Source organism: Sorex fumeus, unplaced genomic scaffold (genome assembly GCF_029834395.1).
Source record: "Sorex fumeus unplaced genomic scaffold, SorFum_2.1 ptg000098l, whole genome shotgun sequence".
Lineage (NCBI taxonomy): Eukaryota > Metazoa > Chordata > Mammalia > Eulipotyphla > Soricidae > Sorex > Sorex fumeus.
In genome coordinates, this window is record NW_026606155.1 from 30,540,367 (window position 1) to 30,564,729 (window position 24,363).

The following is a 24,363-nucleotide window of genomic DNA, read 5'->3' on the forward strand; positions in this document are numbered from 1 at the left end:
AAAGAAAAGAAAAGAAACTCCAGGCCTTCCCTGTACTGCTGAGGAAAAATTTCCTTCAAAGTGAAATTCCCTTTGAGACTAGGAACCCATCCCTCAGTTTGCTTACTTCCCCATCTCCCACCCTCAACCCCTTCTGCAATCAAAGAGGCACTAAAAGAGCCTCCCATCAGGTGATGATGATGCTGTGCAGATCCATGCCTAGCAGCTGACAAGACCAAGGGGGGGAGAATGAGTTGCCTCTGTAGTTCTGGGTTGTGTGATGGAGTAAAGGAAGATCAATGGGGGGCATCCTGGAAGACATGCCCAACTACCTGTGAGAGTCACTTAGCCCGAAAACACAAATGCCTGGCTTTGCCCCCCACATTCACATTCACATGTTGCTGGTGCTTGCTTTCTTTTTCCTTTTGGTTTCTGGGCTACACTCAGTGGGCCTCAGGAGCTACTCACAGTTCTGTGATTTACATTGTTCTATTGAAATAGAGCCTCCCATGAGCAAATCCTGTGCTCTAGCCCTTTAAGCTATCTCTCCAGTTCTTATGACAAGTGCTTCCCTTATACGCCAAACCTTATTCCAATACTGAAAGGCCATCCCTACTTTACAGATGAGGAAACTGAGGCACAGAGTTGAGTGCTCAAGGTTGCAGAGCCGGTGAATAGAGGAACAGGACCTGAGATTGAATATGTCCAACCTGGAACCCTTGGCACCAACACCCCTGAAACCTCAACGGAGCCCCCAGGGTCCGTTTCTGTAGTCTTTGATGTAATCAAACTAGCTATCAGTATTTCCCCCCTTTTATTTTAAACTTTGCCCCAATATAACTTTGTTTGTAATATAATCATTCAAATCAAGTCAACTTACCACTTTTCTTGTTGACTTCCTGTAACCAGTCCCAAACCAGTCGCAGGACACAACACACTTCATCCCTTTACTCAGCTTGCTTTTCCCCAAATATTCATTTTAGGAAGGAAGCAGTCAGTTCTCTAGTCTCCTGGGACTACTTACCGGCCTCTCTAAGTGCTAACTCATTCAGCCGGCAGGGAATTAAGTCCGGAGAGTCCATTCATTCTTGGGCGACTTTGGCATACACCATAGCCGACTTTGGCATACACACAATTACCTGGAAAAAATATATTGGCTTCTTGATCGCCACACATTCGACTCAAACCAGAGACTTCCACCAGGCCCCACATTTACAAAGGGTTTTGCATGAGGAAATGTTTTTATGATCACCTCTCTTTTCACACACACCCCCACACCCGCCGCTGCCGCCCCCAGTTTAAAGAAAAACTGCAGCGGAGCTCAGAGGGTGTGGGGGGGGGGAAGGTGGGGCACACAGTCACCCGGGGTTGCAGGGAAGCCAGATAGCAAGAGAGCATTCTAGCCACACACCTCGTGTTCCTGGGGACCCTCAAGAGCAGAGAGGGGAATTTGCATCCAGACTGATAGAGGCCTTGGCTCCCTGGGCAGAGCTCAGGTGATGAGTAGGGTTAACCAGGCTCCCGCAGCGGGGCGGGAGTTAGCTGGGTTAGAATCGGGATGATGGGATTTGGGGAGCCGTAAGGACACCCCAAAGCTGAGTTTGGCATCAGTGGGCAGGTGGGCGCTCATCCCGACCCCCCCCCCCCGACCCCCATCTGCAGAACGTCTGCTGAGGAACAAAAAGTGTGTCCCCCGCGGGTGCCCCGGGTGCCGGCGCAGCGGGGGTGGGTCGGCCGCACCCCGCCGCGGGGTCCCTGGGCCCCCAGCGCGCTCCCGCCCCCGGTCTGGGCGGCGCAGGGGCAGGGCGGGCGGGGGCGCTCCTCCTCCCCGCGCCGCGCGGCACCGACTTCAGCCCCGGCTCCAGCCCCGGTTCCCGCGAGCTGCGCGCGGGCCCGCGCGATGGCAGCGGCCGAGCGGGGCTGAACCCGCCGCCCGCGCCCGCAGCCGGCCCGCCGGCCCCGCCGGCCCCGCCGGCCCCGCGCCATGGCGAAGCAGTACGACGTGCTGTTCCGGCTGCTGCTGATCGGGGACTCCGGCGTGGGCAAGACCTGCCTGCTGTGTCGCTTCACCGACAACGAGTTCCACTCGTCGCACATCTCCACCATCGGTAAGGCGCTGGGGGTCCGCCCTGCCCGCCGCGCGCCCCCTGCCCGCACCCGGCCCCCGGCGGCGCGCGAGACCAGGGCCAGGGAATGAACCCCGGGGAGAGGGGCACGGGCCTGGGATTGGAGCGTCTGTTCCTGGAGACGAGGGGGTCCCTGTTGCTCTCGGTGCCTGGTGGGGGAGGGGCTTTCCGGCCTTCCGCTGGGAGCCCCCCTCCCATGCACGCCCTAGAACCAGGGCGGGTGTAGGCTCCACTAAGGCAGAGCTGGGGCAGTGGGCACCAGAGCCTCTGAAATGACATCTCTAGACCCCGAAGTGGAGCGGGGGAGGGGAAGTAAGGCTCATACTAGGCAGAGGGGTTCGGGATGGGGTGCCCAGCTTGGAGGAAGAAGGAGGGGGAGTAAAATGAGGTGCCAAAGCAGCTGAGGTATGTCTGGGGACAGCTGACAGCTGTGAAGGTACACCAGATAAGCAAGGTGGGACATTCCCAGGAGCTGAAGAGGCTGAGACAGGCCCATCACGGCCCCGGTGGCGGGCAGTCAGTCCCAGGTTTGCTGGGTGCACACGTTTGTTTGTTTTTGCGATGCTGGGATCGAACCCAAGGGCTGGCACATGCCATCATATGCTCTACCGCAGAGCCCCAGCACTCCTCCCCCAGGGACTGTGTAGGAGGAAAAAGCTTGGGACCATCCCAGAGCAGGGAGTCAGCTGCAGGAGATTCCAATGTGCTCTGGTGGAGCTGAGCCCTGCTTAGAACCCCTGGGCAGGGACCCTTCTGGGGAGGGGTGGGTGACTCAGCTTTGACAGGGTCTCTCTCTCTCTCTCTCTCTCTCTCTCTCTCTCTCTATCCCCCCTACCTCCTCTGGGAGGCCCAAGGTGAGAGAATCCCACCCACTTCTGACATCTTGGCAAACTGTCTTGAGGCTCTCCCTCCCCCAACACACTCCATGCCAGAAGAGAGGAGAAGGAAGAGGAGGAGGAGAACAGGAACAGGAACAGAGAAGAGGCAGTCTTTGTTGTTAGCTGTAGAAACCTCTCTTGGGAGCAGGTAGCCTTAAATATCACTAAGGCTTGACTTCCCTGTCTGTGGAATGGGGGTGACTGTGGTGCCTTGTCTTAGGAGGCTTATCTTTGGGTGCAAGACATCTCAGAGATGAGTACGGGGTGAGACCAAACCTTCTGGAGTATGTGTTGGGGGGAGGTCACTCTAGGAGGGGGTGTTGGGAAAAGGCTGGGGGAAAAGCCAGGGAGTGGTCGGGGAGCCAGATGGGAGATGAGGACAGGTCACAGTCTTGGGGACAAAGTGCAGCAGGTTAACACCCAAGGAAACGTGCGGTGACTATTTTGGGGGCCAGGCCAGATATCTGGAGATCTGAGCTCACAGCAGAGGGTGGGGGCTGCCTCAGGTCACGATAGCCAGCAGACTTCATTTCCAGTCCTAGGGCTTACCTGAAAGCTTGCCCCAGGTCCCTCATTTTCAATGCTCTTGGACTCCTACTGGGGTGTTAGCAAGAGACACACGTCCCCTTCCCATGGACAGAAAATAAGGCTGTTGTTTCTAAAATACAAAAATAGCCCTTGAAGCTTGTGCTCCCCATTCCCTCCCCAAGCACAGGACTCAGGGTTCCTGGGCTTCTCCCATCCTAACAACTTACTAGCACCCAGGTAAAGGCACTGTGTTCCCCATGCCATCAGCCTCTGTGACAGAGGAGAGTCCCAGAACTCAGTGGGGGAAAGTCGGGAGCACCCTGCCTCTCTGCTACTCTCAGGGCTTTTGTCTAGTGGCTGGAATAGTGCTTTTTCTCAGTTTCTGTGTGTGTGTTTGTGTGTTTGTGTAAGCGCACGTGGGGTGGGGTGTGTGTATGGGGAGGGGGGTCCATCCCTTTCTTCAAGAGACAGAGCACAATTTAGAGTACTATTTAGGGGTCAGGTTAGACTTTGTGGAAAAGACAGAATGCCTCTCCCCACCCTACTGAGTATTATGAACTCACCTAATTCACTCTTATCTGAAGCTTCCCTGCTGTACAGCAATTATCAAGACTGAGAGAATTGGATGGTCAAGAAAAACTTTGCCTTCGGGGATGCAGAAAGCTTCCCACAGACCTGGAAGGGGCAGCCAAGATACAGATCAAGGAGCCCAAAGAGTGGATCTCACCCAGTCATATTATGGGTTTGTCCCTTCCCCCTAGCACTGTGTCCTCTGCTAGGCTCAGTGCCAGGACCTGGACACTCCAAGATGATTAATACATGTGTGGCTATGCTCACGATGCTCCTTGTCTAAGATGACCGGAGCTGCTTTTTGAATGGGGGACACGTGGCCATTCACCAATGACTGCCATGGCAGAGGTCAGATTCTTGGAGTGGGCTGCTAAATACTGATGCCAGCATACCTTTGCTGTCCCATTTATGCCACTGACTCTGAAAGCCTGTGATATGCCAGGGATGGGCTGCCAGGGAGCAACGAGGAGACTGTCCAGTGAGGGCAGGCCCTGATGGTCCCCCCTTCTCTCTCACTGGCAGGAGAGCAGGCAGCCTGAGCTGGATCTAAGCGCCTGGCCTCCCTTCCTCATGGAGCCCGGCTGACCCCGGTGCAGAGGTGGGAAGTCAGCATGGCCCTCATGTGCTTGGCTGTTTCCTGAGTTCAATTAATTGAGCATCTAGTACAAAGATTTTGGAGATATTGCTGTCCACCTTTTCCTTTCCACAGGAGATAGTTGTCTAGTGGGGAAGGCAAGACACAGGCTAGAAGGAGTTCGGGCCATAGTGAGATAGTCTGTGTGAGAGCATTTGGGGAAGTGCTCTTCTGTGCAGAGAATGGATGCTGACCATCATTATTACAGTGTGTGTGTGTGTGTGTGTGTGTGTGTGTGTGTGTGTGTGTGTGTGTTGGGTTCCATGGCTGTTACCTGATTCTAAATGATGTGGAATGGACCCATTGGGGGAGAAGAGGCAGCTGGGAGGGCTGGGGAAGGCAGGCTGAAGGCAGGCCTTCCAGCGTAGGTTGCTTCTCGGTTCCTGTTAGGGAGGAAGCAGATGGAGTCAGGAGCAGACATGACTGAGGTGGGAATTCAGTGGGTGCTCATTCATGGGCCTCTGGGCAGTCTAGCTGGAACACAAGGAAGACTTTAAGGGGAGAGTGAGGACATTGCTTTGTCTCCCAAACTCTAAATGCCTTGAGGGTGAGACCAAATCTATTCCTCTTTGTTTTCACCGGTCTCATACAGGACAGGACACATCTAACCGTATTGTAAAATGAATGGGAGGGTCTTGGGCCCGGTGTTCAGAGGGCTTCCAGGGAGGTGCGCAGTGGGCTTCCAGGGTTGTGTGCAGTGGGCTTCCAGGGTCGTGTGCAGAGGACTTCCAGAGCAGCGCGCCGAGGGCTTTCAGGGTTGTATGCAGTGGGCTTCCAGGGTCGTGTGCAGTGGGCTTCCAGGGCCGTGCACAGAGGGCTTCCAGGGACTTTCACAATGGGCTTTCAGGGCCAGGTTTAAGGAGGCCGGACTCGAGCCTCACCTGGTAGTTTCCGAGGGAATGACATAGTGGCAATGGCACCCAGGGTATTGGCTGCATGAGGGGATGAAAACGGAAAGCAGGATGAGGCCTGTGGCAGTTTGTTTAGTGGAAACCACTCGGTGTCCTCTCTTTTCCATTCCCACCCTCTCCTGTGGCACCAACACACAACTCCACACAGGCACCCATGCTCCTTCTGCTCCAGAACCAGACAGGTTCAGGCCCGTCAGTGACGTGGCACATTCTGAAAGGGCCCCTGTGGCCTGCCAGGCAGGACAGTGGCTCATCCTACAGGGACATGTCTATGAAGGGGCCCTTGTGTGTGTAGCTGGGAGGGACATGTAAGCCATGAATGGAAGCTGAAGTGCTGGCCAGGTCTGTGAGTTGGTGTTTCTAGAGCTGCTACCTGGTCTGTCTCTGTGTGCAGGGCGGGATTCTGAGGAGGCTGCAGCCCGGGGCATTCTGGTTAGACGGGTTGAACTGCTGTGCTGCAGGGCTGCCTTCTCCAGCACAGGAGAGTTTGCTGTTGTGGTGTCACCTTTCTGGGAAATTCTGTTTGAACTGGCTGTGGCTGCCCCGGGCCAGGGTTTGTGGAGGATGAAGGGATTGGGAGAGACTTGGCTGTGGAAAGCAGAGACAGAGCTGAGCTGGAAATCAAGTGATCTAAGAATGAAACGTGGACCCCAAGGTCCTGCGGTATGTGGGTCCCCTCCAGGCTCTGTGGGCACACTAGGCAAGTCTGGACTGAGTCCAGGCCAGTGCCTCACTTCCTGGGAAGCCTCAGCCGTGGGCAGCCTGGGAGGTGTGAGGTCTCTTACCACCTGTTCCCAAACCCCAAAGAGAGGAAGGGAGGTGAGAATCCCAGAAAGGAAGGGAGGTGGGAAATGGGGAGTGGAAAGGAGGAGAAGGGGAACCAGCTGATCTTTAGGCCCTTTAGTCTCTGTGTCCTGTCACACAGTAAACTGAAGATCCCAATGAAATCTTTCTCAAAGGTCCTTGTGAAGATTCCAGAGGCTAAAGAATCCAAAGCCCTTGACAGATCCCTTCATACAATGGTAGCTTCTGTCATCATTCTTATGAAAGTTGGAGATGAAGAAACTCTCAGTGAAGAGCTTTGAGGTCATCCCCAACACACCTCAGGCACTGTCACTGAGACTATCGAGCTCTGGTCCCTGTGGTGTGGCGGCAGTAAACCAGACAGTCAGGAATCAAGCACCAGGCGCCTTCCAGGGAGGCCCTGCGGGGGAGGCTTCAGGCCTCTTTCTGTGCCATGAAGTATAAGGTCGTGAAGTATCTGGGCATGAAGTATGAGCTAGCAAGAGGGTGAGAAGTGAAGAGAGGTGTCCTGAGAAGATGGGGTGCCTCAAGGCATGGGTCTGTGCCAGCTCTCTATCTCACACCCCCACTCCTACCATCCCCTGACTCAAAAATGTGAACCCCGGCAATGGCTCTGGAGCCCTTAGAGGGTTTGGTTTCAGCCCAGCCACCTCCATAGCTCTGTATACGCCCCTAACAATGCTGAGCTGCAGCCTCTGCTCCTTCCTCCTTCCTTCCCAGACAGCTTGGAGACGAGCTGTGTAAGAGGAAAATCGATATTTGGCCGTTCCTCTTCTCCCCCGATTGCCAGCTCTTCTCAGAATGCCTCCTTGTGTAATATAGTATCAGTGCCCGCTGACCTGGCCAGCTTTCTGCCCAGGTCTCTGACTTTGCCTTGGCTCTTGTGCCAATTCAAGTGCTTTGTCCAGAGAGCCACAGAACTTCCTAGACATTTAGTTTTTCCCACCAAGAAGGAAAGGCTTAGTTAGCAGCTACTCTGGTAAAAAGGGAAACTGAGACCCCAGTGCAGGGGCATGCATGCAGCCGGGCAAGACTTGAGTGGTGTCTTTGCCTTCAGATTCTCTACTCTGACTGTGGACATGTCTTTGCTCATTCTAGAAGGCCCTTCCAAGGAGTGCCCAGCAGGTCCTCCCTTCTGTGAGCCTAAGGGCCTCCTCCACCCCAGCTAAGGGCTCTGCCTGCCCTCAGGGAGAGTCAGGACCTGAGGAGTCTGGCTGCAAGTCTTTTGCTGGTGAGACGAAAAGTTACCTTCCTGTGATGGTCCCATTAGCTGTGCTAAGAACTCTGTGCAGAACGCTGATGTCTGAGAGGACTGAACCTCCATGGGCTGCACAGGGTGACACCCTGATTGCTTCTTCCCCACCATGAACGCTTTTCCCCCAATAACTTGTCTCCTGGGTGCTCTGACCTCGTGCATCCACTCGTTTCCTCACTCATGCACCCCTTCCTGTCTTCTTTCATTTATAACACAAGTAAGTAGGAGCTGCCTTTCCTCAGGCAGCAGGAACATGAAATGAGTCAGATGCTGTTTGTGCTGGGAGCTTGGAGACAGATGATTGGGATTGAGGTATGATGCCAGAGCCGTGTGGAAACACCGCCGAGTCACAGGAAGGGACAGAGGAACGTGAAGGCTTCCCTAAAGAAGGAATATTTGAGTAGGGTCTTGAAGACAAAGTAGGGACACAACCCTCTGCCCCCAGGGCACAAGAGATGGAGAAGCAGGTGCTGCAGAAAACACCCTGAAATTTGGAACTGCCACTTTTTTTTTTAATTTTATTGACTCACTGTGAGATAGTTACAAGCTTTCATGTTTGGGTTACAATTACACAATGATCAGTCACCCATCCCTCCACATGTGCACATCCCAGTGCACATTCTCCACCACCAATATTCCCGGTATACTCCCCCCTTTCCCACCCTCCCCCTGCCTCTATGGCAGACAATATTCCCCATACTTTCTCTCTCCTTTCGGGCATTGTGGTTTGCAATACAGATACTGAGAGGTTATCATGTTTGGTCCTTTATCTACTTTCTGCACACATCTCCCATCCCGACCCGTTCCTCCAGCCATCATTTTCTTAGTGATCCTTTCTCTATTCCAGCTGCCTTCTCTCCCCTTTGCTCATGAGGCAGGCTTCCAGCTATGGAGCAATCTACCTGTCCCATGTATCTACTATCCTTAGGTACCAGCCTCATGTTATGTTGTTTTATACTCCACAAATGAGTGGAATTACCACTCTCATGTCTGGCTGGGCCAGCTGACAGTGACCAGATCATGGCTGTACTGGCTGAAGTTCAGTTCTGTCCTTCCTAGGAGATTGCTTGGTGGGTTTTGTGTGAGGACAAATGTGTCTGGACACCTCATGTCCTCCAGGAGGTTTTTCTCCTGAGTTTCTCAGTTCTAGCTCCTTCTGCCAGAATGTTCTGCTGCCTGTCAACATGATCCTGGGAAGAGGGGGAAGGTGGTGTAAGGGGTGCGTTCCTGCTGACCCCCCAGCAGCCTGCTCAGGGGAGAGGCCAGAGCACAAGGCTCTGTGGCACAGGCTGTGAGAGGTGGGTGTGTGTGACCGAGGGGAGGAATGGATGTTTCCTGAACATTTGCTCTGTGCATCTGCTCTAGGCAGTGCCGTGCTGTGTTTTAGACTCGTGAGCTTGTCAATAGAGAGCTCATTCAGCTGGGGTGAGGAATCCCCAACTTGGCCTTGCTAGGATTTGAGAAGTTTCTTGGTGTAAGTTTCTTCAGATTAGAGGACCCAAACAACTCTGTGTGTGTGTGTGTGTGTGTGTGTGTGTGTGTGTGTGTACATGTGTGCGCATAAAGAGGCTCCTATGATGGTGGGAAACCAGGAGATGTGAGAGGAAGAGCTTATTCTGCAGTCCCTCTCTGAGAAAGAATACCGGACCCTCTTCCTTTTCTCTCTGGTGTTTAACTGCCTGAGAGATGTTTGCTGCTTCCCTGCCTGGGCCCTGATCCTTCGGCAGTTCAATCTGTTGGCACCTGTTGCCTGTCTTGTCATTTTGATCGCAGTTCAGATGTTACTCACCTCCTTTAAAATGTCTTGATTGATGGGGTCAGAAAGATAATACAGGGTGAACGCACTTGCCTTGTATGCAACTCACCTGGGTTCGGTTCCCAGCACCACATACAGTCCCCCAAGCACTATACACAGAGACAGGAACGGCCCTTGAGCACTGCTGGGAATGCTTTCCCCCCACTCTTTAAAAATAAAATAAAGCATCTTCACTGAGCAGTCAGTCCAAAGTAACTTGCACATTGCCACTCATGCTTTGTCATTCTGCCTTTCCTCTTAGCACAGATTCTTCTCAGCAATGATTTGTTTGCTTATTTCATACCTGCTCTCCCCACTAGCATAGCAGTTCTCCAAAGGCAAGGCTTTCTGTATTATCATTTGCAGGTATCTCTGTGAGCACCTACTCAGTTCCTGGCACATAGTGGGCAATCTGAGAGCAGTTTTTTAGAATGAGTTTGTTTGCAGGGATAAATGCATGCAAGCATTTTCCTATAGCCCCACACCTTTTTTGAGGGGGCATGCCTAGTGGTACACAGAGCTTACTCCTGGCTCTGTGCACGGGGATCACTCCTGGCTGTGCACAGGAGACCATATGGGGTGCTGATGAAACCCAGGTCAGCTTTATGCCAGGCGAATGCCCTATCCACTATACTATTGCTCCCTTCCCTCCTAGAGGCCTTTTGCTCTTTCCTGAGGGGAGATGTAGTGGTTTTTTTTTTTTGGGAGATAGGAGATAGTGGGTAATTCAGATGTGAACCTATGAGGAACCTCTTGGGGGAACTCCTGTGAGAGGAGGGAAGGGTTCTGCAAAGGGCCAACTGTTCCAGAAGCTTGGAGCTTCTTCCAGATGCTGACCAGAGAAGTTCAGACATAGGAGAAGTGGAACCCAGGCTCCCTGAGTGCTGGGGATCCTCTTTGGCTAATGTAGAGAGGAGGGGGTTACTGTTTGAGACTCACCTCTTCACTTCTTTTAGCTCAGGGTCACCCCTGGTGGCAGATCATGCCCATCAGCTCAGCCTGGCTGCTGGCATAACCTAGGACCACCTCATACTTGAGAACTCAGGAGTGGGGCGCCCAAAGGCCCAGACACTGAGACCTGTTTTCCCTCCAACCTAGACTTTGTGTGAAGGTGACAGACTTGTCAGGAACCCTGATCCCCATTGTCCTGTCACATGAAGACTGTGTATGTGCATATTTGCAGGTATGTGCATGTATGTGTTTGTGCCTGTGTACGTATGTATGTGTGTATGCACGCGTGTGTGTGTGTGTGTGTGTGTGTGTGTGTGTGTGTGTACGCGCGCGCGCACAGGGGAATGTATGCCTCTGTCTAGCTAGATAGAGACAGGAATGGCAGGGCCCCATTCTGAAACATCCCATCTTTGTGTGTGTGGGGGGAAGCAGCTTCTTTGACTCAGTGCCTTCAAAATGAAAATGTGGCCTTTGAGTTAAAACACTCTTTCCCAAAGTGGGAAATCCCCCTAAGAAGGTGCTGGATTATTTCAGAGGGTGGTACTGGGCTCTATGCAGTTATGGGGGATGGACTGCTTTGTGTTTGCTTAGAGAGTTAGATCTCCAGGAAGGTACTGAGTAACTGTTTCTGTAAAGGGGGCAGTGGACTAAATAGATCTGGGTCCCTCTGAGTGAGAACCTGGGGTTCCTGTCTGCCAAAGAGCAGGCCTGCCTCTGGGTTCCTGGATTTCCACCTCCATCCTTCCCGCACTGCCTGGTGCAGGCTGACTCAGGCGTTAGCTCAGAGCCCTGCACACCTTGCTCACTAGGGTGAGGTCAGCAAGAGGGACGGCCAGTCTGCCGCTGGGCCAGAGGAAGGCCTCTGCTGTCGGTGCCCGAAGACTGTGAGCACCAAGTTCTCAGCCTCCAGAAGGATGAGGGAGGCAGCAGGTAGCAGGCGAGGGGCTTTGCCCTCTCTCCACCCTCACTCGATTGGGGGACAGGACCTGGGGGGCAGAGGCCCAGAACAGCATTTCTCAGCCAGACCCCCAGGATATTCCAAATAAACCAAATAAACCAGATATTCCAAATAAACGAGTCTAGGGGGCCTAGTAGTAGGACGGGGGACCACAAGGAGAAACAAGGTGGGAAGGGGCCGTGTTTGGGAGAGTGAGAAGCGCTGCTCTGAGTTCTCTCCACCTTTGCCACCTTTCCTCCCTGTTATTTGCCTTCATTCCTGCCCTCTCTTACTGCTGAGATAGTGGGGAGATGTCACTAATGTCACTGATGTCTCTTGAGAAGTGTTTCACTAAGAGAAGGGAATTTTGAAGTAGGGATGAGGGGCCGATGGGAGGGGCCTTCTGTGGGGGACATTGGGGTGTGTAGTTATGTGCCAGCTCCCCACAGGGTCTGCCTTGCCTTAAATCATGCTTTGGGCTTGCCCAGGAAGATGTCTTTGAGGGGTCCCTACACCCCAGCCTCCACACTAAGGCCCTTGCTGCTCTCTGGGTGGAGGGGGACCGCCTCCCTGGGCTCCCATCTTGGTAACTGGAGCCCTCGGGGCTCTGAGGATTGGGTGTCCCCCTCAGGTTTCAGGTATATTAAGTTTTTCCTTGGGGCATCTCATCGCTAATGAAGAGGCTCAGTCACACTGTCTCTCCTCCTTGACACTTGTGGCACTTGCCACTTGACAGGACACACCCGAAGTTAACCCTTGGAGCGCAAGCCTGCCCACGTGCACCCCTAGCTTTGCAGATATGGGGATATCTGAGTCCCAGAGGAAAAAGGGAGGATTTTCTTCTTTTTTTTCCCCCTTGGGTATAATGGAGTGGAATGGGTTTGGGTGGGGAAGTGGTACCTACCCGGCAGTGCTTGAGCTGCTTTCTTACTTCTGACTCTGGACATGCACCTTGCCCACTGTACTATCTCTCTGGGTCCCTCTCTTGTATGTGTTTCCTGTATGTATGTGTGTGTTTCGTTTTGTGGTGCTGGGATTGAACTGGAGCCCTCACCCATTAAGATGGCTACATTCCAGCCCTCTGACCTTTTGTTGAAATACTTTGCTGGCTCTGTGTCTCTCCTCTTTAATCATCTTTCTTCCTCTTAACTGGTGCCCCTCCTTGTTTCCATTCCCAAGCTGTCACCCCAGGCTCCCTAATCTAACTCTCTCCTAAGCAAAAGAGAGGTGACATTTAGTGAAGCTGTGTTGGAACTTGTCTCATAATCCTCCCAAGGATTCTCTCACATCAAGGGTGATCATGTCCATTTTCCAGATGAAGTAAATGAGGCAGAGTTCTGTCAAGTAGCTTTCCCAGGAAAGACCACACAGGACTGGTTGTTCAGTGGAATTGGAATCAATCGGCCTTTTTCACAGGGCATACAGCCGTTGGTGCTCTTCCTCTGGTCTCTGTTCTCAGAGATCACTCCTGGTGGTGTTTGGAGGACTTTGTGAGGTGCCAGGATCGAATTCAGGATGGCTGCATGTAAGCATGCAAGACAAGTGCCTTAACGCCTATATTATCTCTCTGAATCCCATAATGGTGCTCTTAATGATCATGCCTCTCTGGGTTTTTTTTTCTTCTTTTGGTATGGAGGCACACTTGGCTTACTCCTGGCTCTGTGCTCAAGCATCACTTCTGGTGGGCTTGGAGGAACATATAGCGCCGGGGATCAGATCTGGGTCGCTGCTTGCCTTACACATGCCTTACCCACTGCACCATCTCTCTGGCCCTTCAGGAGATCATGCAGCCTAAACCTTGGCCCCTGCCAGTGTGTCCCACATGCACCTCAGCCCAGCTCGTCTCTCTCCTGCCCCACATGTTTCCCGGGCTGCCCCTTTGCTGTGGGTTCCAGGGCTATCTGGAGACGATCATCTTTTCTCGTTTCCTCTGCACAGTCTCTGAACCCTCTGCTTGTCTGGGAGGCAGGAAGTAAGATGGGCTCGTCCCCATCTTACTGCTCAACAAGAAAGATTTTAGGAGTTAAGTCATTGTGCTCGCTGTTTCCTCTGCCTGGTTCGTGCTCCCGGAGGAAGCCCTCCCCAGTTCTCCCATCTCTCTGGCCTCAGCCTGTCTCTGTGATGGCCCAGGACAAAGAGTAAGAGCCCAGTGCCTTTCAAAGGTCACTGTTCTGGGGTGCAGAGCATCCTGGCACAGCTGTATCACTGAGATCTTCCTGCTAGTGTGTGCGAGGGGTCGGACAGCAGTGCCTGTCCTAAGCCACTGTGCAATCCTGCCTGGGCCCTCTGGTGCTGGGCACTTCTGGAACTGCCTGGATACCTGCCCTGTGCTGTGGAAGGCAGAGGTTTAAAAACAACAAACACCATTCAGCATTTTATATAACCAAGATATGAGGAAATAAATGTACAATAGTAAAGGGGTGGGGGAGGGTGCCTAGATCACCGTTAACTGCAATGTTTAGAGAGGAAAAGGACAGAGAAGGAAAGAGATCATGGCGGGAAGAAAAGAACAGGAAGTAATGCATGAACAGGCTTCAGGGTTTCAGTTATGCTGGTGATATGGATGAGCGCTATAGCCTTCTAGACAAAACACAGACAACAACACTGAAAACCTGAGATCTAAGCTGTAATCACTGAAGCTTTATAATGTGCCTGTCAAGTTGACAGGCGGGGATGAAGTGGGGGTTGGGGTGGGGAGGGAACCTGGGAGCACTGGTGGGGGCAAGTTGACACTGGTCGTGGAATTAGTGTTGAAGTATTAGATGCCTAAAACTCAACTGTCAATAACTTTGTAAGTCACTGTTGTTTAAAAAATGAAAAAAGAAAAGAAAGAGACTACATGTGGTCACAGAGGTGCTCTCATACCATGGCAATGATGCAGCGATATCACAATTTGAAAATATTTCAGATGAGCAAAGTGTGTACCTTAGTTGAAATTACAATTACAAAATTAATTACAAAAAAAAACCCCAGCAAACGTCAAATACAGTCCATGTCTCAGTAATTTGTGTCTGGTTGGAGCTGAAAGACAGAACAGGAGGCAGCCAGGAGTAGGAAACAAGGTGAAGAATTTATAGCCCCCCTCCCAGGCCCAGCAGTGATGTGTCTTTCCCCAGCCTGGGGCGGGCGGCAGGCAGGCAGGCCATCCTGAGTTGTTCTCCCACTTCACAACAAAAAGTGACTGTGCTCTTCCTGAGTGCAGATCCAGGAGTAATCCCTGAGCATATGGGGGAATAATCCCCCCTCAAAAAAAGCAAAAAAAGAGGGGCTGTGCTCTGAGGGTGTCCATGCTTTTCCACAAACCCATCAGCCTCTTGCTTCACCTTCTGACCAGTCCCTCCTGCACCTTTAGGAGGGAGCAGGTGGAGAAGGGGCTCAGCCGGTGCTTCCTGGTGCCCCTGTTGACCAGATCCTCTTGGGGGATACCAGCAGGACTGCTGCTGGACTTCCTTTGGGTCACCTGTCCCCGGTCCAAGTCAGGAGCTGCGGCTCTGCAGAGAGTAGGCTGGGCCCGGCCTGCTTCCCCGAGCAGAGCCTCTGCTCAGACGCTTCCAGCCAGGAGGAGCCGTGCGCAGCAGGTGTGGGGTGAGGGGGCATGTGGACATCTCTGGGGCCCGGCTGGAGCTGCACGGGGCTGGCCAGCTTGTCACTGCTGAGTGTTCTCAGTGCCTGGAAGAGAGTCAGGCTTTTTGCAGGAATACTGAGGGGGCACGGGGCTCCCTGCAAATTGCCTGGGTGTGCCAGCATCTCACAGCATCAAGGCTCCCTAACACCAGAGCAGGGACAGGGTGCTGGGTGAGAGAAATGGTGGGGGGGGAGCATGCACAACCCCCAAACCTGCCACCCCTCGCCTCCCACCCCACCCCACCCCACCCCACCCCACCCCACCCCAACCATAGAGTATGGAAAGACTTTTTCCTGCATGGGCTCAGCTACCGGGTGTGTGAGGCTGAGGAAGTTACTCGGCACTCTGTGTCTCAGGAGTGATCCCCTAACTGCCTGTCTGGCACAGGCTCTGGCGTCCCTGACAGGCTCTGCACCCTTCCCAGGGATGGTTCTGATGCTGGGCATCTGCCTGGAAATGGTGTAGCCCAGAGGTGTCCAGACTTCTCTTGGCCTTCTGCCCCCTTTTCAGTGGAAAAAAAAAATCAATCAGTGCCCCCACACCTTCCTCCACCCCCATCTACCTAAGTGGACAAACAGAAGGTACACCCAATGCTACTGCTGTCTTCTGGAAGGTTCCAGCACACACTCCCTCTCCCCTGCCCTTCCCCAAGAGACATCCCCCACAGAGAAAGCTGCTCCATGGGAGTGACCCCACTTATAGTCTGCCAAAGGCCAGTGTGAGTGGTTAGATAGAGCTCAGTGGCCGAGAACATGTGTGAGGACTGGGGCTCAGTCTCTGACATATACCCATACAGCTCCCCCTTCCCGTTCCCCGCCCCCCTAAAAAGATTGAGAACAGTCAGAGTAAGGAGAGCCTGGGAGTGGAGATGGAGCATCAGAGGGGTGAGACTGAGGAGGGGCCCCTGAGGGGCCTGGGGAGCAAGAAGTCTGGGTCCTGGGGTTATCTGTGGCTTTGAGGCATGTGACTCAAAGCAGGTTTTCCATGACTGTTTGCTGAGCAGCTGTGAGCCCCAGGAGGTCAGGAAGCAGGAAGCTGAAGGGAGGCCAGAGATTGACTTTGCCCTCTGAGCTCAGCAGGGGGAGACCAGCAGGGTTGGGGGCACAGGTGCGGTGGCAGGGGAGGGAGCAGAGTGGCCTGAGCCAAGTGCCAGCCAGGCTGTGCTGGAACTGAAAGGAGAAAGTTTTTGGTTCCACTTGGGCTGTTCATCTTTCTTCATTACTCTTCCCTTCCATCATGTATGTGTGTATATGAATAGCACACAGGGGAGCATTTACTTCCCAGAGACGTTCCAGAAGGTTTTTTCTGGGGTTAGTAAGGCCTGGGTTGGAAGGTGGGGGGGGGGGGTGTGGGTGGGGGGAATTTCCTGCCCAGTTTCTGGCCACACAAAGAGAGGGTGGGAGAAGGGCTGGAATTGCACCGCCCTGCCTCTCACAGAGGCTTTCACTCTGTAGAGAGCAGCCCCTGGCAAGTGGGGGGGCCTTCATCCCTGCTGAACCCTTCCAGGACCCTGCAGGGAGGCAGGACCGCTGCCTAGTTCAGGTTCTGTGCCAGCCAATGTACCTCCCACTCCTCCAAGGGACAGGGAAGCCTGTGTGCCAGCCTCAGTGGTATCTCTGGGCTTGCTGGGCTCCTGCGTGTCTTACCAGATTCCCAAGGCTGGGTTGGCTATTTCACCTCTCTGGGTTTGGTTCCCTTCCACTAAGCCCTGTGAAGCCAGGACCTGTCTATCCTTTCTGTCTCTGCGCTGCCAGAGGTTAAGTTCTCTTAGAAATTGTGAAATAAAGTAAAGCCTTCTAGCTCCCCCCTCCCACCCTTAGGGCCACTTGGCAAATAGCAAGGCCCTGAAAGGCTTGCGTGTGAGGATGAACTAGATTTATTACAAAACACACGAAGTTGTACCAGGTCTCAGAGAGCAGAATCGCAGGGATTCCATGCTCAGAGAAGTTCATAGCACTAGGCTTGCAAGGCAGATAGGTGCCCTTTCCCACAGCTCCTGAGGATTTATTCTCTCTCTCTCTCTCTCTCTCTCTCTCTCTCTCTCTCTCTGATGGGGCTCTTCAGAGATCAGATGGGATACTGGGATGGAGTGGCAGGGATCAAACCGAGATTGGCTGCATGTAAGGCAAGAGCCCTATTCAATGGTGGTTATTCTGGATGATGAAAGGGGGAGATGACTTCAGTCTGTGCTTGTGTAGAGCCTGGGAGTCAGGATAAGGGGAAGATAACCTGCTGCAGAGCCAATGCCCTGCTGGAATGAGGCTGTTGCTGAGGTTTCTAGTCCCTTTGTGCTGGATGTAGTCCTGCCTTTACCATGATTTCCCACCTGAAAATTGTTTCATGATGACCAAGTGCCTGTTTCCAGGAAGTGCTCAAAGAGTTCAGCTTTTTTTGGGGGGTGGGGGGTAAGGGCCTTCCAAATTATGCTCCAGGGGGCCCAGAGGGCACTTTTGGTGATGGTGCTACTCAGCCTAGCACCAATCAGGATTGAACCAGGACTTCTGAATGCTTAGCATGTGTGCCAGCCGCTTTGAACCATCTCCCTGGCCCCCTCAGACTTTAGATTAATTAACTTAGAAACACCTTAATTTAGCTTAGAAACAGCTCTTGAATTACTAGACACAGTACCCAAGCACAGTTAGGGCTAGAGAGGTGGGCATAAACACATCTCCTGGTTCTACCTCAATGGAAAACGTTAAGGTGACTTCTCAGAAAATAAAATAAAATAAAATAGCTTCCTATGACCCAGTGATTCTACTGAATCTATATCAAGAACACAAAAACAGCTCAAAAAGATTTGTGCACACTCATGTTCATTGCAGTGCTGAGTACAATAGCCAGAATATGGAAACAATCTGAGTGTCCAATGAGAAATGAGTGGATGAAGTAGTTGTAGAAGAGTCCAAAGGGTCAGTGCACAGGCGGTACATGAGAGGGCCCAGGTTCGGTTCCCAGCACTGACGTCTCCCAAGTTCTGCTGGAGTAATCCCTGTGCAATAAGCCAGGACTGACTAGAAACAACCAGTAATGGCACCACACACACACACACACACACACACACACACACACACACATACACTGGTATATAAACAATGGAATACTGTGCAGCCATGAGAAAAGGTCAAATCTTGCTGTTTGCTCTGACTTGCCTGGAGCTAGAGGATATCATGTTAAGCAAAATAAATCAGCAGGAAAATACCAGATGATCTCACTCAGATGCGGTATATAAAGAAGCAAAGAAAGGGATGGACGATATCTAATGATGACAAAGCCTTGGGCTTTAACCACAGTACTGAGGTTACTAAGTGATGAGGGAAGAAGATAGGAGAAAACAAGGAAGAGGTAAACGAGATGACATCAGGGCATATTGTGACATCAGGACATCAGTTGTGACAGGTCTTTGGCCCTTTGGTGGTGATGAGGTGTAGTAACTCGGTACACGGAAAGCATAAACGTCAGCACTGTTGTAATCATGTTACCTAAACCACAACAAAACACCAACAAGAACCCCAGACAGCTCTGTCTCCATCCCTGCCATCACTCAGGTGCCAGCTCAGAAGCTACCACTGGGGGTGCTGGCTTCTCCTGCTGCAGCTTTCTACAGATTCCTCTTAGATCTGAACTGGTCTGCCAACTCCCTTTGTTTCCTGTAGTTTGTGGAGCTCAGTTCCTCCAGCACTGGGAATGAACAGCTTGAGCCTATGATGCACACTCCCTGCCTCTCCCCTCCCCTGGTCACTGATTGACACTTTCAGGCACCAATCCCAGCCAAAAGTCCTGGGCCAGGAGGGCAGCTGTGCTGTGCAATATCTACCATGTGTTTGGTCCTTCTCCAACGTGATAGATAATGTCCCCATTTTTTGTTGAGTCAAAAGCACAGGTTCAGAGATGCCAGTGGCTCTGCTCATAGCTTAGTTTAGTACTAGAGTCAGGATTCAAGCTCAGGCCCAGACACAGTGTCATCAGGACTGGAACCATGAGCCTTCTCCTCACTGGGCCAGGCTTGGTGCTCAATTTCCAACACACTGGGTTGGATCAGTCCTGCCTTTGCTGCAGGGCTTATGTGTCTGCTTCTGTGTGTGCTTATGTGCACAGGCCCTCTGGGACCTTCTGGAACTTTCTGTGTAGTTCCATTCAAAACCTGGGGGTGAGGGACTGGAGCGATAGCACAGCGAGTAGGGCATTTGCTTTGCATGGAGCCGACCCCCGAGCACTGCTAGGAGTAACTCCTGAGTGCAGAGCCAGGAGTAACCCCTTGTATCACTGGGTGTGTGTGTGTGTGTGTGTGAGAGAGAGAGAGAGAGAGAGAGAGAGAGAGAGAGAGCGCTAGGTACAGGGACCAAAGTTTTAGGCAGGATAAACTGTTCTCTCCAGATGTACATGCTTCACATGGGAGCAGGGTGAGACATTTGAGTACCACAGGGGGCAGCCATGGCTTGGGTTCTCCTGCTTTCTCTTACGCCCTCTATGCCCTCTTTACTTGAGGCTGCTCTCAGTTTAAGGAGGCAAGGAAAAGCCCATTCAAAACCTGGGGATGAGGGACTGGAGCGATAGCACAGAGAGTAGGGCATTTGCTTTGCATGCAGCCGACCTGGATTAGATTCCCAGCATCCCATATGGTCCTCCGAGCACCAGGAGTAATTCCTGAGTGCAGAGCCAGGAGTAACCCCTTGTATCACTGGGTGTGACCCAAAAAGCAAAAACAAACAAACCTAAAAAACAAAACTAAACAAAACAAAACCCCTGGGTGATGAGACCAGATTCTAGTACAGCAGTTAGGGTGCATGTGCCTAACCCAGTTCCATCCTTGGCGCTCTGACGCCCAGACCTGACCATCACTGGGAGCAGCCCTACAGGCCCCTGGGCACTGCCAGGGTGACCCGGGTAATCCTGGCACCACAGGGCCTGAGCAGCACCATATCGCAGGCCCTTGCATTGAGCCACTGAATTTCCAGTAGAGTCCCTGGACCTCTTGAGAATCCCTTGGGATCCTTCAACCTAAAGACTTTCTGAGGGTCTGATTTGGTTCTGGAAGACTCTTACCCCATGCCTTCTTTCTGCCAGACCACAGTCACAGGAAACCCTTTCCAGGGTGTGTTCCCTGGGCTATAGCCTTCACCTGCAGCACCACCCCTCCCCCGCCCCCATCCCCCCCCCCCCCCCCCCCCCCGGCCTTTCACTGTTGCTCTCCTTCTCCCCAGGTGTTGACTTCAAGATGAAGACCATAGAGGTGGATGGCATCAAAGTGCGGATACAGATTTGGTGAGTGGGGAGGAGAGGCCCAGGGATGGCCCCTAATTGCCACCATCAGATGCAGAAGCCCACAGACCCTTGGCCTGAGGTATGAGCCCCTCTTGTATGCACAGAGGCAGTTTCATGGACCTTGCTCCCGGGAGCCGCTTGATGGGAATGACCACAGTCACCAGAAGTCAGGAATGAGAAGGAATTATCAAACTTCCCCTTGGTGGGTTTGGCTGAGATTAAAGCTTTTTGCCCAGGGACTGTGCTGCATTGCAGGTGGCTTGAAAGGGAGGAGGGGACTACACCCCATCATTGTTGGCAGGGACCATGGTCAGAATTCCTCAGAACAGTGCGGTGCAGTTCCCACCTCAGCCACAGAGGGCCGCTGTGGCTCTGGCCTGCTACCTTTGCCAGGAGAGCTGTCTGTCTTCAGAGGTCCCACAGTGAAGGGCCAGCCAAACTGGCCACTGTGGCTGCATGCTAGAGAGTGTTGTCTCAGGCCCAGGTACAGTTGGGATTTCTGGTGCTCATATAACTGAGGTCTCTGCAGGTCCCACAGGCTGCCTTGAGCAGCATCTCTGCACAGAGCCAGGCCTGTTTCCATTGTCAGGGGAGGCAGTGAGGGGAATGGCTTGTAAGGGAGGAAGCTAAAACTCCCCTGATGTTTCACCTTGAAGCATCCCAGTTTTTCCCGTAAGCGTCCATGGTCTCTGGGCTTCTGCTCCTCCCTTCCCCGCTGCTTCCACACTTTCCTGAGGCATGGTTTCTGCTCCAGGGACACAGCGGGCCAGGAGCGCTATCAGACCATCACAAAGCAGTACTATCGTCGGGCCCAGGTGAGGTTTTGTCTTCAGGGTGTACAGGTGGGATGCTGCCACTAAACTGCCACGCACTGGGTGTTTGAGATATCACTGCTGCTGAACCCTGAAATAGAGCCCTTGACTGCCTGCAAAAGAGGGGAGCCCCTGGACAATCTTCCATTGGTCCATGGATCCCTTATTCACCTCTTATTCCCTCATGATGGGCTGATCCCCTACCCTAATCCCCAGTTCCACCTACCACCTAGGTTGGGAACCTAGATCAAAGCCTTAGAGTCCCATCATGGATCAGGGAAGCAGCAGTGCGGTGCATGTGTGCATGTGTGCGTGTGTGTGTGTGTGTGTGTGTGTGTGTGTGTGTGTATTTGGGGCTGGGGAATCTGAGAGAGCAGGAGATGTTTCAAGGGGGTGAGAGGTCCTTGTGCTAAACTGGGAGAAGGAGAAGGGAGCGTAGAGCAGCACTGAAGGGGCCATGCCCGCCTCTGGCCAGTGAGTGTGCCGGCTTAGGGTGCGGCTCTCACCACTCCTGTCACTCTCTCCTCTCCCAGGGAATATTTTTAGTCTATGACATCAGCAGCGAGCGCTCTTACCAGCACATCATGAAGTGGGTCAGTGATGTGGATGAGGTAGGAGATGCCGCGGCGGAGCAGGGTGGGGAAGACGCCTCGGAGCGGGAGGCAAAGGGAGCACCAGGTGGGAAGGGCGGGCAGATGCTGGCAGGGTGGCGACTGAGTGCTGCCAGGAAGCCATGCCAGTGGCACCCCAGATCGAGCCCTCCCTGATGACACAGGGAAGATGCTACAACACCCTGCCTGCCGCGCTCTTCCCTGCTGGGCCTCCCAGCCATTTCTCCATTGGAAACATGTCAGGTCCAAGTCTGCTCTGCAAGCAGCTTCCTCCCAGAAATTTTGGGACCAGGTGGAATTGTGATGCTGGGCTTCTGGTCTGTGGCTGTGCTGTGGTATCTTGGGCAAGACATTCGAACTCTGAGGCCCCCTTCCTCATTTATTCATGAGCCACCGGACTCAAATACAATGTCCTTTCCAGCTCAGATACCGACTGTCCAGGCCCAGGAAATGTCAGTAGTCACCAGTGTCTTCTGCCCTAAGTGGTCCCCATGACCTTGCTAGGACCCCAGAGGCAGCCCTTGTCCTTGGGGACACCTGCACCTGCCTCCTCTGTCCCTGGGCTCTTAGGCCTGGTGTCAGCTGGAGGCCTGTGCTGGTTGCACTGTGGGGAGATGGTGGGTGAAGCCTCAGTCAGTCAACATTCTACCTATGCTTTGTCTACAGTACGCACCTGAAGGTGTCCAGAAGATCCTTATAGGGAACAAGGCCGACGAAGAGCAGAAACGGCAGGTGGGGAGAGAACAGGGTCAGCAGGTGAGTGGAGTGGGCTGGCATGAGCCAAGTGGAGCCAGTCCGGGGTTCCTTTATCGTGGTCCAGTCACCTCCTGTCATACCCAGAGGCTTGGGAAAGGCGCTGCCTGTAAGAGTTTGCTTTTTGTTCTTCACGAAATATGGGGCCCATCCTCAAACAAAAGACCTCTTGGACAGCAGTTGACCCAGGCCCAGGCCCCTCAAGGGCACATCATTAGTCACTTAGTGTTAATGAAGAGAGACGACTACAACTGCCCAATTTAATAACGGCATCAAGGCATTGCTCCCCTCTTCCTGCCTTCTCACCAGCCCTGGCCTTAGCCTGGACATGGTCCATAAGACAAGATGCCATGGGGGACCCTGGGGGCAGCGAGGATGGCTGGTCTTGAGAACACGTGCAAACAGCAGAAAGAGGCTGAAGGCCCGGGAGGTGGAGCCAAGAGCCAGCCCCACTCTGATGAACCCCCTGTGCTTTTTGGGGGGTTCAGGGAGATAGGGGACAGGCTGCAGGGTTCAAGTAGCATCCAGGCGGGACAGCTGAGCACAGTCAGGTGTGGCCCTAAAAGAAAAAAAAAAGAACAAAGAGAAAAGAAAAACACTTTTCTCTCCCTCTTCAGTCAATGGTATCATTCCATTGGCACTTCAGATGAAATGGGTTCTTTTTGATATAAAAAAGAATTCATGGTGATTGAAAAATTTGACAAGAGAGGCGAACCCAGCCAGGAGAATAGTATCTCTTGAGTGCGCCTGTATGCACGGCCCCGTGCTGAGCTCTGGCTTGAGATGAGCATCTCTACTCAGTCATCCCACCTCCTTGGTGGTGAGACTCTCCGGCCCTTGAACCCACCATAGAGCTGCAGCCTCGGGACACTGAGCACCTTGTCCCAGGTCACATGCAGGCAAGTAGCAGCCAGTCAAGTGTGTGGGCCTCAGCGACTCCTCAGCCACTGTGTTTGCCTGTGAGTATGTGTGTGCGTGCACGTGTGTGTGAGTGTGTGCATGTAAGTATATGTGTGCATGTGAGTGTGTACACATATGTGTGCATGTGTTCATATATGTCTGCACATGTGAATGTGTCCATGCATGCGCTTATGTGCATGTGAGCTTGTGTGTGTTTGAGTAGGTGTGCATGTATGAGTGCATGTGTGTGCCTGTGAGTGAGTGGTATGAGTGAGTTGTGTGTGTATGCAGACACATAAATGGAGAGGTGTTGGGGGGTGCATCTGTGGGGCCTCCCCCAGTCCTTCGCTGGCCTTTGCTGGTGGGGCCCTATCTCCGCTGGGAGATTGCCTGCTCTGGAACTGCCAGAGACCCTCCCAGCCTCCCAGCCTCCCACTCAGAGCTGCCACCCAGCCTCCCACTCAGAGCCGTGCTTCTCCCACAGCTGGCGAGGGAGTACGGCATGGACTTCTATGAAACAAGTGCCTGTACCAACCAAAACATCAAAGAGGTGAGATTTAGCGCTTGGGCCCTGGAGGCTGAGGGTGGGGGGAGGAGGCACATCACATAAAAGCAGGAGCCGAGTCAGCCCCACCCTCGGGCAGCTACGTACGGGGTGACCAGACTTAACCTGTGTCCTCCATCCCCCAGTCTTTCACACGGCTGACGGAGCTGGTGCTGCAGGCCCATCGCAAGGAGCTGGAGGGTGTCCGGACACGTGCCAGCAATGAGGTGGCCTTGGCAGAGCTGGAGGAGGAAGAGGGCAAACCGGAAGCCCCAGTGAACTCTTCAAAGACCTGCTGGTGCTGAGGGTCCTGTGAGGAGCAAACACACCAGCCCCATCCCACCAGGAGCCTGTGGCGGGGGGATGGGGGGCTCTGCCCGGCCCTCCCTTCACTGTCACCCTGCTACTCCCCGCCTCGCCCCAGAGCAGCTCTGCCCACAGCCCCTGCACCCAGAGCCCGTCCTACAGCCTGCTCTGCGCCCCCCGCC

General features: G+C 53.3%; 1 protein-coding gene across 1 annotated transcript; it reads left to right on the forward strand.

Annotated features, from left to right (window-relative positions):
* Positions 1 to 1,939: 1,939 nt before the first annotated feature.
* RAB15 (RAB15, member RAS oncogene family) lies at positions 1,940 to 24,306 on the forward strand. The gene is made up of 7 exons (XM_056133986.1): positions 1,940 to 2,087; positions 20,195 to 20,255; positions 21,010 to 21,070; positions 21,601 to 21,678; positions 22,345 to 22,434; positions 23,816 to 23,881; positions 24,022 to 24,306. The coding sequence occupies exons 1-7, from the start codon at positions 1,964 to 1,966 to the stop codon at positions 24,178 to 24,180; spliced, it is 639 nt and encodes a 212-aa protein (XP_055989961.1). The 5' UTR covers positions 1,940 to 1,963; the 3' UTR covers positions 24,181 to 24,306.
* The last annotated feature ends 57 nt before the right edge of the window (positions 24,307 to 24,363 follow it).

Excerpts from the sequence above, each read along its gene's own strand:
- RAB15 (XM_056133986.1), top strand. The coding sequence starts at position 1,964 with ATGGCGAAGCAGTACGACGTGCTGTTCCGGCTGCTGCTGATCGGGGAC. Across the intron at positions 21,071-21,600 it reads AGTACTATCGTCGGGCCCAG|GGAATATTTTTAGTCTATGA; the intron begins GTGAGGTTTTGT and ends CTCCTCTCCCAG. Across the intron at positions 22,435-23,815 it reads GGAGAGAACAGGGTCAGCAG|CTGGCGAGGGAGTACGGCAT; the intron begins GTGAGTGGAGTG and ends CTTCTCCCACAG.